General features: G+C 46.6%; 1 protein-coding gene across 5 annotated transcripts in view; it reads left to right on the top strand.

Annotated features, from left to right (window-relative positions):
• STK4 (serine/threonine kinase 4) overlaps positions 1 to 16372 on the top strand; it is a 140771-nt gene that overhangs the window by 82142 nt on the left and 42257 nt on the right. The window contains exon 9 of one of the 5 annotated variants that reach the window (XM_055090885.1): positions 6668 to 9945. The exons of the other annotated variants lie outside the window; for them this stretch is intronic. Within the exon in view, the coding sequence (XP_054946860.1) occupies positions 6668 to 6826 (159 nt within the window). The 3' untranslated portion in view covers positions 6827 to 9945. Of the gene's footprint in view, positions 1 to 6667; positions 9946 to 16372 lie in introns of those variants that run through there. 5 annotated transcript variants of the gene reach the window in all.

Here is a 16372-nt window from a genome sequence, read left to right as displayed (position 1 = left end):
TCTTCCTCCCTTCCTCCCTCCCTCCCTCCCTCCCTTCCTTCCTTCCTTCCTTCCTTCCTTTCTCCCTCCCTTCCTCCCTCCCTTCCTTCCTTTCTTCTTCTTTCTTTCTTTTCTCTCCTTCCCTCCTTCTCTCTTTCTCTCTCTCTCCTTCTCTATCTCTCTCCTTCTCTCTCTCTTTCCCTCTCTCCCTCTCTCTCTCTCTTTTGCTGCACCACTTGTGGGATCTTAGCTCCCTGACCAGGGATTGAACCCACACCCTCGGCAGTGAAAGCTCAGAGTCCTAACCATTGGATCACCAAGGAATTCCCTATTCTTCATATTATAGTAAAATCCCATCATTTAAAGAAAAAAACCCTTTTGCTTTTTGTCTTTTTGTTTATACCATTTATCAAATTACATCCTTCATACACACAGAGACACACACACAACACACACATATACACACACGATTCATACTGAACCCTCTCTGGGTAGGGGGCTCTCTGGAGGCAGTCTTCAGGTTGTCTGAGGCCAATCTTCTGACCCCTGTCGGAGCTCTTGTCATTATATCACCGTGCCTGCTTGAAGCCAGATGTCTTTGTTTTACCTATGCTTAAAGTCTGCATTTCATTCCAGTCATCTTGGTAAATATTTTATACACGTGCAGTCATGTTTGCTTTGATTGGAATTCTGGTAACCATTCCATGTATTGATTTGAAGTCATCATAAGCTCAGAATGGGATTGAAGTAATAATTCACTGATAACAGTTTTGCCACTTTTCTTCCTTATTGGAGAAGCATGAGGAAGAGTTTATAAGGGACTGATGGAAACATGATTTGGCATGACCACAATTTGAATCAGAGGAAGTCTCTCATTAAAATTCTCACAAGGCTTATTTAAGGAGCAAGATCTTTTGAAATCGAATAATCTAGTGCTTACTTAATCCACACCAGCTGTGATTTGGGTGTCAGCGTCCTTGCTTTTCTGCTTGGCTATCTTCTCGCTCATCTGCTGAGAGGTGACTGCATCACTGGAGAGTCTTATCTTACTGGAGTCACCTCTCCCCAATCTTGAATCCACCCCTAGATAAAGATAAGGTCACATCAAGAAAGGGAACGTATCTTTGGTGGAGCTAAATCCATGTCTTAGATGCCTTTTGCCTGACCTTTATATGTTTTCTCTGTTGCACTTTTGCTAACCTTCTAGTGGCGGGTGGTAAAGGAATGGGGTGGCCTGCTGGTAGTTTCATCCGACGTTTAGCCTCTATCAAGCTCCCTTGTCATCTTGCTAAATTCCCAAGGTGTGTTCATTCTTGGCTGCAGTAAAACATCACCTGTGACAGGGTATCAGCCTGACTTACCTGTCCCGAAGGGATGACGTGTTTGAATTTTTTTTTTAGGGACATATCATGACACCATTCTCATGATAGACTTCTGAGGTAGGAGTTTCTGGCAGCAGTGGAACAGGACTCTGAAATAGGTCTAAATCCTGTACCTTGGATTGTTTGTTCACCATGGGCCTCGTTGCCAAGGCAGGATGAAACTCTCCTGTATGTTCTAATGTGTTCAGTTTAGCTTGACCCTGCTGTTTCAAGATGGGCTCACTGTCAGTGTGATGAAACACCAGCCAGATCTTCTCGGTTGTTCTCTAGGCCACTTGTGCAACTGACATTGACACGCCATCATTCAGAATCTCAGGGTTGCTAAGGACATTTGAGAAGAAATCACTTCCCATCAGCCCTCTGGCTCCGTCCTAATGCCGACAGTCTGAGGACTTTGCTGTCGTCTGGCCCAGAAGAAACAAGCCAGGTCCATCTGATTCGGGGTTTCTCACACAGAGTTCACTGGAGATGCCTCTGTGAGTGGGGTGTGTGTCCTGCACCACACTGTGAGCTCATCAAGCTCAGTTCTTATAGCAGCAGCAGCTACTATTTATATTACTCACCTATTTCCTCCATTTTCCAAAAAAGGACTTAAGGTGGCAGCTTCCATTTATCTACTTTCTTTCTGCGCACCAGGCGCTATGTTTTATACTTTACCAACACCTCTAAGCCTCCCAACTTCCCTTGTAGGTGAAATACTGTTGTGCTCCATTGAAAAAGCAGGCAGGTGCCGCACACATTAAAGACTTGCCCGGGGCCATCCAGCTCCCAAAGGCAGGGCACCCGTGGAACCAGGGCCATCTGACTCAAAGCCACTGCTCTCCCCCTAAACCCAGCTGCTCCTCCAGCAGCCTTTCTAGATAAGACGGGCTTGCTTGCTTGCAGGAGAGGGCTTGCTTGAGTTCTCTGAGGAGTTCACATCTGAGCTAAGGCCGAGAGGATAAGGAAGAACTGGTGACAAGCCATCCAGGCAGGAGGATCATTAACTGCATAGCCCTTGAGGCCAGAAAAGTGTGGCCTGTGTGATGAACTGAAATAAAGCATAGCTAGAGGGTCCTGAGCAACAGCAGTCATGAAGTTGGAGGGGCTGATAGGCCAGAGATGTAGGGCCATTGTGGCCCCTGGTGAGTTGTTGGATTTTATTCTAAATGCAGTAGGCAACATAAGGGCGGCTCATTTCTGTATTTTTAATTGTTTGTTGCTGGGAGATGATGGTGGCCTGAATTGAGGGCTTGGAGGCAGAGATGAGGAAAGTGGTTGGATTTGAGTTATACCAGTATTTCAGAGACTAGATCGAAGGACTGTATGTGGGCAAGGGGGTGGTGACAGAAAGGGGAAAATCGGGGATGATTTTGAGCACCTGGGAGGATGGGGGTACCATTCCTGAGATGGGGAAGACAGGGGGGTAAGGAGAAGAGGTTTGGGGATGAGGGCGGATGGGACTCAAGAGTTCTAGTTTGGGGCTTCCCTGATGGCGCAGTGGTTGGGAGCCGGCCTGCCGACGCAGGGGACACGGGTTCGTGCCCCGATCCGGGAGGATCCCGCGCGCCGCGGAGCGGCTGGGCCCGTGAGCCGTGGCCTCGGAGCCTGCGCGTCGGCAGAGGCCACAACAATGAGAGGCCCCCCGCGTACTGCAAAAAAAAAAAAAAAAAAAAAAAAAAGAGTTTTAGTTTGGATGTGTTAAGGGATGGAGGTAGCCAGTAGGATCTGATCAGGGTGTGTGAGTCTGGCGTTCAGAGGAGAATTCTGGTCTAGAGATGGAATTGTGGGAATCACAGTGTAGAGAGGATGTTTCAGTCCTAGGGTTTAGATGAGATACTAAATGGTGATATTCCCTTTAGCTAGTGAAAACCGCCCAAGCTACCTGTGTGGCTGGTATGAGCATTTAGTCCATCAGGATGCTGGCTGCAGCAAACTGTAGAACCACAGCTATTTTACTGCAGGATATACATTTGAAATTTATTTATGCCACCAAGGACCAGGAAGGTGAAATGCTACACTTGGCGCCGTAAAACCATTCTCTGAGCTTGTTTTCAGAAAAATCCATATCTGAATGGTGTGACTGGCTGGCTGTGTTCTAATAGGTCAGTTGTAACTTAAGCCCCAAGGGCCTTAGGGCAAGTAAATTAGTCTGAAGGTGGCTGCGATAAAGCCAGGGTGCTTGTTGTTGCCCCCAGATTAGAATCAAGGGCAAAAGAGCTGCATAGAAATTGGAAACCTAGAAGAAGCCTTGACCAGAGAGACAGGCAGCAATTACGTTGTGAGAATTTCACTGCCAGGAAAAGGAGAAGGAAGGTGTAGGATCACGAGCGAATTGAGGGCTTATAAGAAACGCCTGAATAGCTTCTTTCGCATCTGAAGTCCTGCGCCTCCCCTCCCAGGGAGCCTGATCTAGTAGCTCTGGCTGGGGGCTCAGGAGTCTGTATTTTCAACAAGTGATTCTTATGCAGGTGATCCATGGATCGTACTTTGAGAACCACTGAGTTTCAAAAGACCTTTGAGATCATCTAGGCAGCCCTCTCTTACAAGTGGGGAAACTGAGGCCTAGGGAGGAGGTGGTGCTTGCCTGAAGTGGCAGGACAAGTTGGCAAGCCAGTGCGGTTCCACCGACTTTCACTTCTTCATCTTGCAGTTGAGTCTTTATCCAAATGGATGGATCAGAAGCAAGCCTCCCGTCCCAATTCCCAACTCCCCTTCCTTCATTGTGTTTTTCTTCTTTTCTGTAACACCTTCCCATCTAAGAGTCAAATATTTACTGATTTACTGTGTTAATTGTCATATGTCTGTCTCACCTCACTAAAATGTAAGCTTCATAAGGGCAACGATTTGGGGAGCTTTTTGTTTTTCTTTCCACTGAAGGATCCTATGTGCCTTCAGTACACAGTGCCTGGCCTTATGGTAGGTATTCAGTGAATATTTGATGAATGGTTGGATGAAAACTATTTTGTTAAACTATACAGACGTTAACGGGCATTGTGGGAAAGTGCCAGCCCTTAGGCATTGTTAACCCAAAGTAGAGTAGAATATTCTCTTTTTCACTCCTTTGACTCTGGTTTGGATCCGAGGAACAGCTTATTGATGAGAGATTAATTAGAGACTTCCCAATAATATTAATAATAGCGATAATATTGATAACAGCAATAACGGTTGTTAATAACAACGGTGATAGCTACCATTTATGGCATGTTTACTGTCCACCAAATACATACGACATGAAGTCCTGCACTAAGAGCGCCACACCTGTTATGAACTCGTCCAATTCTCTTTTCACCCCAAGGGTGGAGGAACTGGGATTGTCTGTTTTCCAGAGGAGAAAAGTGAGGCTCAAAGAGGGCAAGTTATTTGTCCAAGGTTACACAGCCAGTGCAGTTAGGATCTGTCCTTAACCACCAATTACATTCAGTATTAGGTTTGGGGTGTCCTCTCTTTGGAGAAGGAATCGAAAAAGCTAAAGACCAGGCAAGCATCACCCTCCGGGGTGTCCCTGCACCAGGAGTACCAGCCTCCAGGATGGTGTAAAACCACACAGGCTGGAAGGCAAGATGGATTTTTTCAGCCCGACTTTCCAGCACTTCCACACCCTCTCAAGTCTTTCCATTCTCACATTACAAAGAACCTTCCGTCTTGAACTGTGAGGCTTTTCTCACTTCTGAGACCACCTCCCTGAAGCGGACCAAGGGACATTCCTGTGGTGACAGGTCACTAAGCCATTTCTCGGGAGGCCACTACAGTGCTTCCCTCTAAAGGGAAGAGGGGGACAGAAAGAGGCTCCTTCACCCACCTTTCGATACCCTTTCCCTGGTGAGGCCTCAGGAAGGGGCTGGGGGAGCCAGTGATTCTATAAATCTCCCGCGATACTTGAGTGAGCCTTTTGAGTTCCTGAGACACTGTGCCTGTCACACTGGCTGTGAGCTCACAGAATTTGTCACCACCTGCTGTGGAGAACGTTGGCATTCATTCCCGCCCCTGCCAGCCTGGCCTGGCCTCGCTCGGATGCGGTGAACACTCCACACATACGGCAATGGCCACGAGGCCACTTGCCCGACAGCTGCAGACACAGGTGGAAGACGGCGCCCCCCCTGGGCTGTAGCCAGGATTGTGTGTTGCCACACTCATTGCCATCTTGAAGCACACAGGGCACCAGGCGCTGTGCCGACCACCCGACAGCCACAGTCTCATTTAATTCTTATAATAAACACGATGAGGCCCTGTGGTCCCACTTCTGGAGATGAGGAAGCCCTGGAGCCATCGGTCCCTGGCGTGAGTCTCACAGCATCTGCAGAGGCAGAACCACGTTTCCAACACAGGTTGAGTTGGTTCTCAAGCCCGTGCTTTTGCGAGTCTGCCTGCCCCCCAACGCTGGTTAAGAGCAGGGCCTCTGGGTTTGAATCTTGACTCTGCCACGTCTCGGCCGTGAGACACTGGGCAAATCACTGAGCCACCCTCTTCCTTGGCTTGTTCTTCTGTGACATAGGGATAATAATATACTGAAATCACAGGATTGTCAGGATTAAATTAATTGATGTATAACGTATGTCAAGCACTTAGTGTCTGGCGCATGGAGAGCGTTGTGTAGGTGTTTGCCTTTATTATTAACTTAGATATCAGGTCCTCTTTTTCCTTTCTGCATGACGGAAACTTCGTCTCAGAAGTTTCAGGGCTTCTCCAGCTAGCCCCCCGTCCCACCACCCCCACAAAGGGCTTGTGTCTGTATTCCCAAGACGCTTACGTAGATCATCCGTACAAAGTGCTCACTTAGAGTGGTGCCCCCAGGAAATGCTAGCGATGACTAGGATGACAGTGCCGAGACGCTGGGGTGTGGGGAGACGGGGGCCGGGGGAGAGCCTCTGATCCTCAGCGAGCATCTGTCCTCCCTGGTGTAGGGTCCCGAAGGAGACGTGGCCACCGTGCAGATGCCCATGTCACGGGTACGATGAGAGCCAGGAGGCAATCATTATGCTGTATATACCAAGTTACTGTTATTTTAGTGCCCTAACAATGAATCCAATGTAATTAGTTTACAAGAGAGGGGAGATGAAAGTCTCATTCATTAAGTTCCTGGTCAAGGAACAGTAAATCAAAGAGATTAACACTTAGAACTCTTCCCAGGGGAATTCCTCGGCGGTCTAGTGGTTAGGACTCTGCACTTTCACTGCCGAGGGCGCGGATTCAGTCCCTGATCAGGGAAGTAAGATCCCACAGCCGCGTGGCACGGCCAAAAAAAAAGAACTCTTCCTGGGATAAGTTGTCTCAAAAAGCCACTGACCTGGACCTTGTCATTACTATACTTTCTACCTCTCTTGTAGCTGAAGAGTTGGACAGTGGAGGACCTTCAGAAGAGGCTCTTGGCCCTGGACCCCATGATGGAGCAGGAGATCGAAGAGATCCGGCAGAAGTACCAGTCGAAGCGGCAGCCCATCCTTGACGCCATTGAGGCCAAGAAGCGGCGGCAGCAAAACTTCTGAGGGAGGCCAGGCCGGCAGGGCCCCGGGCCGACGGTGAACTCTGGCTCGCCCACCCCTCCAGCTGCCTCCATCATCTCTCCAGCCCCTCTGTGAACTCAGGAACGTGCGCCAGGGGCCAGGGCTGCCGTGCCGGCCAGCGCGCCGCCCTGACGTGTGTATCTGAACTGGGCAGTTATATCATTTCGGAGGGTTCACGTGGGCGCTTTGAGACTCAGAGTTTTCAACCCCAGAAACAGAGACTCCTAGTTGAGTGAGAGCTGGGAAAGTGTCCCACTGTCTTTTGTTTTTCTTCTCCCAGTAGCTTTCAGTGGTTCTTTCTGGAAGACTTTAAAATATATATATATAAATATGCATATATATATATATAAATTATAACTAGATTCCCCACATGGCGTGGTGGCATCTCTGTATAGGTACAGTTTTAAACAGTTGCCTCTTTTCTGTAAGATTATGGTACTATGGGACATGAGGGCAGAGAACACCAGGAGACTGCTGGGGGCACTCTACCCCCTGGAGCCAACCCCACCCTTTTGCCAGGGCTGCACTGACAGATGAGGTTGGGGCCTGTTCCTTTACCATGCTTTCAGCCTTGTGCAGGCCATCCCTGGCTTCTGGAGCTCTCAGTGATGCCCAAGGGAAAGCCTTGAGCACTGGTGTTTACTTTCTGAGTCCCAGGAGAAGCCTGGCACGCTCCTTGCAAGACTGGCCTTTGCAGTTTCAGCGCCTTTCATCCATCTCCACTCTCCCAACTGCCTAGAGTCACAGCAAAGACACTGCCCAGTGCCTTAAGAGGACACGTGATCCAGCAAGGGGACAGGCCTGCCAGGAACTCCTAGCAAAGTGGAGCTGTGTTCAGTCTGCAAAAGGGAAAAGGTTTTTGAAGTTCTCATCATCCATGTGAAGATTACACATGTGGCGTTTTGCTCCACATTCCTTACAGACGGGTAGAGGGCATTGCTTTTGAGATCCACATTCAAACATGTGACTGTTTTCTTTTTCATTTTACTGCTACGGGTCTGGAAAGGGTAAATGAATATCAGACTAAGATTTGTTCTCCAGGAGACTCAACCCAGACCCGTAAAATGCCAGAGCTGGAAGGGACCATAGACATCATCTGGTCTAACAGAGGCTTAGAGAGGAGAAGTGACATGGCCCAAATCACAAAGCAAATTAAAGTAAGAGCCGGAATTGGGCTTTGGGGCTCCTCACTCCTGCTTCACTGAACCAAGCAGCCCCTTCTTGGAGGGAAGACACTTGTGTCAGTTTTGGTGAAGTTGTTTCAGGGAATCCTGCTAATGGAAACTTGCTCTTGCTTTGTCTCTTCAGTAGGCGACTGGCTGTGAAGAGATTCCCAAGGGGAGCCTGCAGATGGTTCAGTTTCAGCCATTCCGTGAGCTCCACAGCATCTGCCGGGCAGCAGACAGGCATCATGCGGGCAGATGTGGGGCCTAGAGCAGATCAGAGGGCTTTGCAACAGACAGCACTGAGCCATCCCTCTGGAGCCTTGGCTCATGGCCACATGTCACTTAGTCACACAGCCAAGAGCAGACAGTTGGGAAAGACAACTGTCTTTTTGTTTTCTAGTACCTCTTCCCCTCAGATAGGGGAGCTATGACTAGGTTGCACCTAAGGATACTGTAATTTGATTCCATTATTGCTTTTGCTACCCAAACCTGGGGGTCAGTGGAGAGTCAGGGAATGTTCCTCTTCTGTGGCTGGATTCTGTTCTTTACAATTACAGCAAGTTTTTTAAAATGCAAGAGGCTGTTGTCGGTCTGCAGGGCTTGGCCAGCTAAGCAGCCTTGTGGCAGGTACAGGCAACAGAGGACAATTCGAGGATCCCGCTACAATAATAAACGGCAGCTAGCGATCATGACCACTTATTATACGCCAGGCACTGCACTAGGTAGGTAGGCTCTTTGTGGCAGCTCCAAACTTCCCAGTAACTCTGTGAATTAAGTACTTTATCTCCATTTCATAGATGAAGAAACAGGTTCAGAGAGAAAAAACTTCTCTCCCAAGGTGGTACAGGTAGTAAGTGGTAGAATCAGGATTCACAGCATCACCATGTGGGACCAGTATTTACAGGGAAAAGGAAAGTCACAAGTCTTTTTTTTTTTTTTTTTTAATTTTATTCAGGTAGTTGATTTACGATGTGTTAATTTCTGCTGTACAGCAAAGTGATTCAGTTATACATATATATATACATTCTTTTTCACATTCTTTTCCATTATGGTTTATCACAGGATATTGAGTATAGTTCCCTGTTTATCCAACAGGTCTTTGTAAAAATGAAATGACCACTTTTCTTGCACAGACTAAAAAACTCTAGCTGGCGTTCTCAGGTTGGGAAACCACTGAATTAGTAGTCGAGTCTGACAGCCAAGTGAGTTTTAAAACCCAAAGTATGGAGCATGAATTTTCCTACACCATCTGCTGTGCTAATTAACAGTCCTGCCTCAGTCTCTCTCTCTTTCTCTCTCTTTTTTTTAAAGGATTTTGCACTTGGCCAGACAGGAGGGGAATGCCCATTCTTCTCCCTTCCTAAGCTAGAGCCAAGTAAAAGAAGGTTCGGTTTTCCCCCATAAATATTCTTGGGTGATGAATCTCGATCTGAGGTTTATTTTGTTTCAAGCATGTGTGCATCCAGCATGCTAGTCCAACAAAGTGCATTGCTTTCCAGTCTAGCTAGGCAGAGCCCTTTGGCCAAAAGTCAGTTTATTTTGGATGAGATGGATTTCCTGACAAGGTGTGTTTGTTTTCTTGTGACAGGAAGGCAGAGAAGCAAATCCTAGTCTTTTTTTTCCTTGAATACTAAATTCAAGATAGGTCAGCTGGCTTCCATTGAGCCCTGAGTGTCAGTCATTGCTTGAGCATTTGTGACTCAAGCTTCCAGGGGACTCTGGGCCTCTCACTTGTTCTCTCCTAGGAAACAATGACCCAGACCTAACTGTGTCTTTTTTTTTTTTTTTTTTGCGGTACGCGGGCCTCTCACTGTTGTGGCCTCTCCCGTTGCGGGGCACAGTCTCCAGACGCGCAGGCTCAGCGGCCAAGGCTCACGGGCCCAGCTGCTCCGCGGCACGTGGGATCTTCCCGGACCGGGGCACGAACCCGTGTCCCCTGCATCGGCAGGCGGACTCTCAACCACTGCGCCACCAGGGAAGCCCCTAACTGTGTCTTAAAAATCTCAGATTCTCCAGGAATATCTTTATTGCTTCCTCATCAGTAATTTTGAAGCAAATTTCCATTTTTATTTTTCCTTGTCCCTTCTCCCAACCACCAGTTGGATGGACGGATGGATTGGTGGATGAATGTTTGGCTTGATGGATACATGGTTAAATAGATAGATAGACGGACACACAGACAGACCCAATACTCCAAAGCAACTTAAGAACTATAGCCTTGACTCCTCCAGACTGTAGGTTCTGATCCAGGAAACATTTATTTAGCACCTGCTGCCAGAGATGTATTATTATACCATTTAAAATTCAGTTGTGCTTACCAATATCAGGAATGAGAGAGGTGACATCATGACAGATCCTACAGATATTAAAAGGCTAATAACAACTTTATGAATAACTTTATGCTAATAAATTCAACAACTTAAATAAAATGGACAAATTCCTTGAAAGATAGAAAGCATGTACCATAGATCACTCAAGAAGAAGTAGATGATCTGAATAACCCTTTATCTATGAAAACTTAATGGCTCTGGGTGATACAGGTATCACTGTCCTCATTTTACAGATAAGGAAACTGAGGCTCAAGAGAGGTAAAGTCTGTTGCTCAAGGTCAAGTAGCTAGAATATGGCAGAGCCAGAATTCAAATCCAGGTCTTCTGATCCTTATTCCAGTGCCCTTTCTAGCATACCATGTTGCCTCTAAAGATTGCAGCTCCTTTTTTACTGGAAAATTGTTCCTGCCCAGTCCGCATCCTCTCACCCCATCCTTTCTTAAGCACTATGTCTGTATTTTCATCAGGATTATAGTCATTGTATTTGGAATCCATGTTCTTTTTTGCGTTTGGAAAAAGAAAATCTCTTCTACCAGCTTGCACTCAGACCAACTTGGAAAAAAAAAAAAAAGAGCTTAAATGCTGTTGCAGATGTACAACTTAAAAATGTGAAGTTTGTAGCTTTAACTTTTTGTAACAAAAACTAATAACACTGGCTTAAGAGCTGACTTGAAATGCTATTTTATAAAGTTTGGATGTAAATAACCAATCGAGGTCAGCAGTTTGTATATGTATGAGACATAGCTTCCTCCACTGCCTTTTTTAAAAAAAATTGAGATGCTTCCTGTGTGCTTTTATGTTAGAATTGTTTCTCCCCCTCCTTCCTCCACCTTGTCACGTTTGTTTTAAATAAACTGTCATTTGGACCAGAGTCTGTCCTCTTTTAAAAAATGAGAGCCTCCATCTATAGTCTGGATGATGGTATTGTGAACATTTGTGACATCGGCTCTGTGGTGTGTGTATTCTGGAATCCAAAGCCAGGGGACAGGTAGGTGGCGTAGGAAGTAAACTTTTGTTGGACACCTACTGTGTGCCAGGCACTGAGCTGGTTGTCAGGGATTTAAAGATGAACTAGGCACAGCTCTTGCAGGCCACCTGGGGAGTCGGTTCAGCCCACAAGCATACAACATTGGAAATACTATGGTAGAAGAAAGTACACAACCTGTGGACACAGGAGGGAGCAACAGTCGGTTCTGCTAGGATGTCCAAGGAAGCTTTTCTGGAGGAGGTAGTACATCCTGAACTTTAAAAATGAGGAAGAGACGGCCAGGTGGAGAAAGGGTGAGAAGTGAGGGAGAGGAGGCGTCCTGGGCAGAGGGACCAGCCTATACAGAGGGTCTGGTGTGAGAGTCTGGATATAGGATCCACCTTGGCATATCCTTCATCTCTGTCGTTGATGAAACCAGGCCAGGCACTGCCCAGCATTCAGAGGGGATCGGCTGGGTCCTGCCCATCCTTATCCAGAAACAGTTCCCTAGCCTGAGGCTGGGTTCTCTTAGTCTTAAAATTTTACTCCACAGCTGGGAGGGAGCAAAGTTACACCAAAAACTAAGTTTAGGTCTCGAGTCAAGTTGCTCTACAGTATTTCATATAATAGTTGCACAATCTATTTGTATAACTGTCATGCTATTCTGCCAGCTTTTCTGGGAGTGGGGGTGATGTCTGCTTCCTATCGCCTAATTTTCTCACTCACTTCCTGAAATATTCAGCATATCTTCCTACATGTTGCCAGGCTTGATGGGAGATGTTCCCTCTTGGTCAGACTGAGAACTTAGGGCCAGAATAAGGGAAAGAGATGAAGTAAATTCATGTTTACTAAGCGCTTATATATGCCAGACACAATACAGAGCCTTTTGGGTTATTTCATTTTTTTCTCATAGACCCTGAGGTGTATAGTACTAAACCCTTCCTCTAAATAAATGTGATTCTCACCGTGTGCAGGAATGCTTCCTGCCCACCAGGAAGCATTTGGAAATGCAGTGCCCTGAAGAGGTGATTCATGGATCCTAACTACGTTAATCCCTGTCTTGCCCTCATTCCTATCATTCTCAGAGCCTGGTTGTTTAATTTTACTTTAATCCTATCCACTACCTATCAGATGCAGTCTTTTTTTGCGTACGTTTTCTAGAGTTCGATTCTGTTGTTTACAACCAAAGACTCCTAACTGATACAGAAACTGGACTTAAGGTGGACTTACAGCAACATACCTCCATAACTGGGCTGTCACAGGGCAAAACACAATGAGGTTGCTGCTCGTGTTCTAGCCTGGGAGACCAGCAGACCATGGGATGCAGCGGTCAAAGGCTATTTCCTGTGTCACTTGTTATCATTCGACCACTGAGGATCTGGCTCTCAGGGAAGGGACAGCTTCTGTCACACTTCAACTTTAAGGATGTGAGGAATGCCCAGGCTGTGGAATAGAATGCCTTATTTCTAACTGTACAGAATAATGTAAAGGAGAAGTCAAAAAAGGAAGTCCAAATGTAATGGGGGCGGGGAGGGGAAGAGTGGAGCATATGGCCACAGAGAAAGAATCTCTTACGACCTGCAGTGGGCTGAGCTCTCCAAAAACCAGAGATGGCCATTGATTCTGCAGGTTGCTGAATTCACAGCCCTGCTGCACATGTATGAAGTTAGGTACTGAGAGAAAGAGTGGGATTATGACCAGTGGAATGGCTGTAAGAGAGGATGTATGAGAGAAATCCGAGACAATCTGCAACACCGGGGGGAAGCAGCCCTCACCCTTCCTTACTGCACAAGTTTCCCAATGTCCTGCTTGCCCCAGCCCTCAAGGCTGCTTAGCTGGAAGGTGAGGATCAGTTTTAACCTAGAGGGTGAAAAATAGACTCTGAGTAGGAAAGAATCTTGGATCCACAGAGAACTGCAGAAACTTGTTAATTGATGCCATCAGAAATTTGGGGTGTATTTGTGGGAATGGATTTTTGAGGCAGTGGATGAAGGAAGGGGAAACGTAATTTTGGGCCTGAGTGGAATGTGAACAGTTCTCTTGCAAAAGGAACTGTGGCCATTTACAAGGGTAACTGGGTGCTGAAGAAAGGGAAATAGCCAAACCTTTTAGGGAAACTTGGATGAAGACTTCAAGCTAATACCAGTTACTTGAGTCCTAGAGGACCACTGCAGGTCCACCAATCATGAGAAAAATCGTGTTTTGATCTTGGTCCATATCACTGGAGGTCCAGTGGGATCCCAAAGTTATCCTGTATCTTCAGTTTCTGAATGATAGTTGGCTCCTACATTGGCTCCCTGACCCATGGAGGCCATTATAATATAAGAGGCCAGTAGAATTCAGTTCAGTAACTGTTTCAAAATAGACAGCTCGACAGAGATACCACATCTTTGGGGAGGCTGCAGAGGTTAGTGTTTCCACCAAAGCTCCCACAGGTTGATGGATGACTCCTATCAATACACCATTAGTTTCCCCTCTTTGGCTGGTGCAAAATTAGATGGGTCTTAGGAAACGACAGTGGGTTATTTTAATCAAGTGGCAAATCCCATTTTAGCTTCTGTGTTAGGTACGTGCTCCTAATCAGAGCCCCTGGAGCTAATATACCTCTATGGGTTTCATTCTCTATTCGAAGAAACAGAAACCACTCGAAGCATTTTACTATTAGCTGGAAGGGATAAGAGTTTTCCTTTACTATCCAACCCAGGGATACCTTAGTTCTCTAGCTCTGTAGCAGAAAGACTTTGATTCCCTGGTCATCCGTGTTCCACATGACATCAAACTGATCCACTACGTTGATTAACATGAACAGGGCCTGGAGAGTAACAAGTGTATTTTTGCTTATATACAAGATAGCTTCCTTATGTTAGAAACATTTATAAAATGGTGTGCATGGGAAGAAGCTGTGAGCATATGATGTGCTGGGCAGCCAGGGGTTGGAATGTAATTGACATCTGCTATTTTTGCCTATTAACATCCTCCCCCTTTATTTTGGTGACCTCACATGGACTTTTCTTTGGGTAACTACTTTTCTTCCATCCCAAGTGGTCTGTTGTAGATGTTTCTTCAGGTACCCTGCCCTTCACCCCCATCAAGGGAGAGGCATCTGACTCAAGCCAGGCAAATCAACCTCTTTGCTGGGATTCGGACGGTGTACAGAATGACACAGGGAAGGAAAGTGACTGGAGAGGGATCATTTGAATGGCAGTGTCCTCAACAGAGGCTTCAGGGGTCCTGCTACTGAGGTCCCTAGACCTCTGCTCATTCCTGCACTTCCTGAGGCCTGGCCACTTTGACTGGGTGAACTTCATCAATACCTTTCTGTTGTGGGCTGAATGGTGGTCCCCAAATATGCCCAAATATGCCCACATCCTAATCTCTGGAACCTATAAATGTTACCTTATTTGGATCTTGAGGTGAGATCATCTTGGATTATCCCGGTGAGCCCTAAATGCCATCTCAAGTCTCCTTAGTAGAAAGAGGCCCTGGGAGATGTGACACACACAGAGGAGAAGGCAACGTGATGACAAAGGCAGAGACTGGAGGAATGCAGCCACGTGCCAGGAAATGCCCGCAGCCGCCAGAAGCTAGAAGAGGCAAGGAGAGGACCCTACCCTGGAGCTTCTGGAGGGAATGTGGCCGTGCTCACACTTTGATTTTGGAATCTGGCCCCCTAGAACTGTGAGAGAAATAAATTTCTCTTGTTTCAAGTTTGTTTCATCGTTTGTGGCAATAGGTTACAGCAGCCACAGGAAACAATACACCTTCCAATAAATTAATTTTTTTTCTTAAGGAAGTCAGTTTCTGTTGCTTGCAAGCGAAGAACTCTAACTGTAACCGTTGTTCATCATTTCACTTATTTATTCTAATGAATTACCCTTTTTGACTAAGTCAGTAACCCGCTGGATTCCTATCACTTACAACCTGTGCCTAATCCAAGATTGGAACCCGAGAATGTGGATTCTGAGTCACTCCACGTATCACCCACTATCCCCAGTCACCCAGAAAGCACGTCAGGCAGCCAGCTTCACACAGGCAGAAACAGGCCCCTGGGCCCGGTCTCTCTATCTGCAGAATGGTTTTCACTGATACGCGGGAGTGGGAGTGAGTTGTTGCCTTTCTACCAGGGCCACACACAGCCTCATGATGGATGCAGGTCAGATGATTTTTCCTTGAGCTTTCCTCACACCAGCTCTAGGGACTCAAAGTCTGGAAGCTATCTGGCTCCTTGGTGTATGTCCAGCAAGACCACAAGGGTGGTGCATGCAGCCCTTCCGGTCTCTGTGCTCCGAACTGAGCAGAGCTGGGCCTAGACGTTAGGTGAGTGTGCAGGAGGGCTGGTGTGTGTGTGTGGTGAATTTATAGGCAACCCCTTGGCTTAGCTCCAGTCTCTGCTCCAATCTGGAGACTCAGAATCCACCCACATGTAGGGGCCTACTATGTACCAGGCCCTGTGTATGACACAAGGCCTTTGCACATGCTGTTCCCTCTGCTTGAAATGCTTCCAGGCACCCTCATTGCCTAATTAGGTATTTATCCCTATGATGAGATAGTCACTTGCTCAGGAAAGTCTTCTCTGACCTCGGTTAATGGTCCCTGCTTCCTTACACGCTTATAGTTCCCTTTACTTCATAAAGCTATTACATATTTATGTGGTTATTGAATTAAAATCCATCTCCCCCACTAGTCTGTAAGCTTCACGAGTGTAGGAATATATATTTTGTTCCCCACTGTATCTCTGAAACCTAGTAAGCAGTTGATAAATAGGAGGCCAGGTGGGTAAAGTAAATCTGAGAAGTGGTGGGGCTAACACCGTGGTGTCTGTGTGTATGAGGCGGTGGGTGGGAGGGGGCCGCTATGGGGAACTGGAGAGCCTGCGCTTCGCCCAAAGGCATTTGAATTTTTAAAAATACACTAAAAATACTGTTCAGCCAAACAAAACACATCTGCAGGCCACACGTGAAGCCCCAGCTTATGCCTCTTCTAAAAGATATTTGTTGAATGAATGAGTAAAGAATTTACAAGGAAGTCATTTTTATTTTTATTTTTTTATTTTATTTTTTTAAAG

The sequence above is a fragment of the Physeter macrocephalus genome, chromosome 14 (assembly GCF_002837175.3).
Source record: "Physeter macrocephalus isolate SW-GA chromosome 14, ASM283717v5, whole genome shotgun sequence".
NCBI lineage: Eukaryota > Metazoa > Chordata > Mammalia > Artiodactyla > Physeteridae > Physeter > Physeter macrocephalus.
The sequence above is the reverse complement of the archived record's forward strand: the minus strand, read 5'-3'. Positions and strand labels throughout refer to the sequence as shown.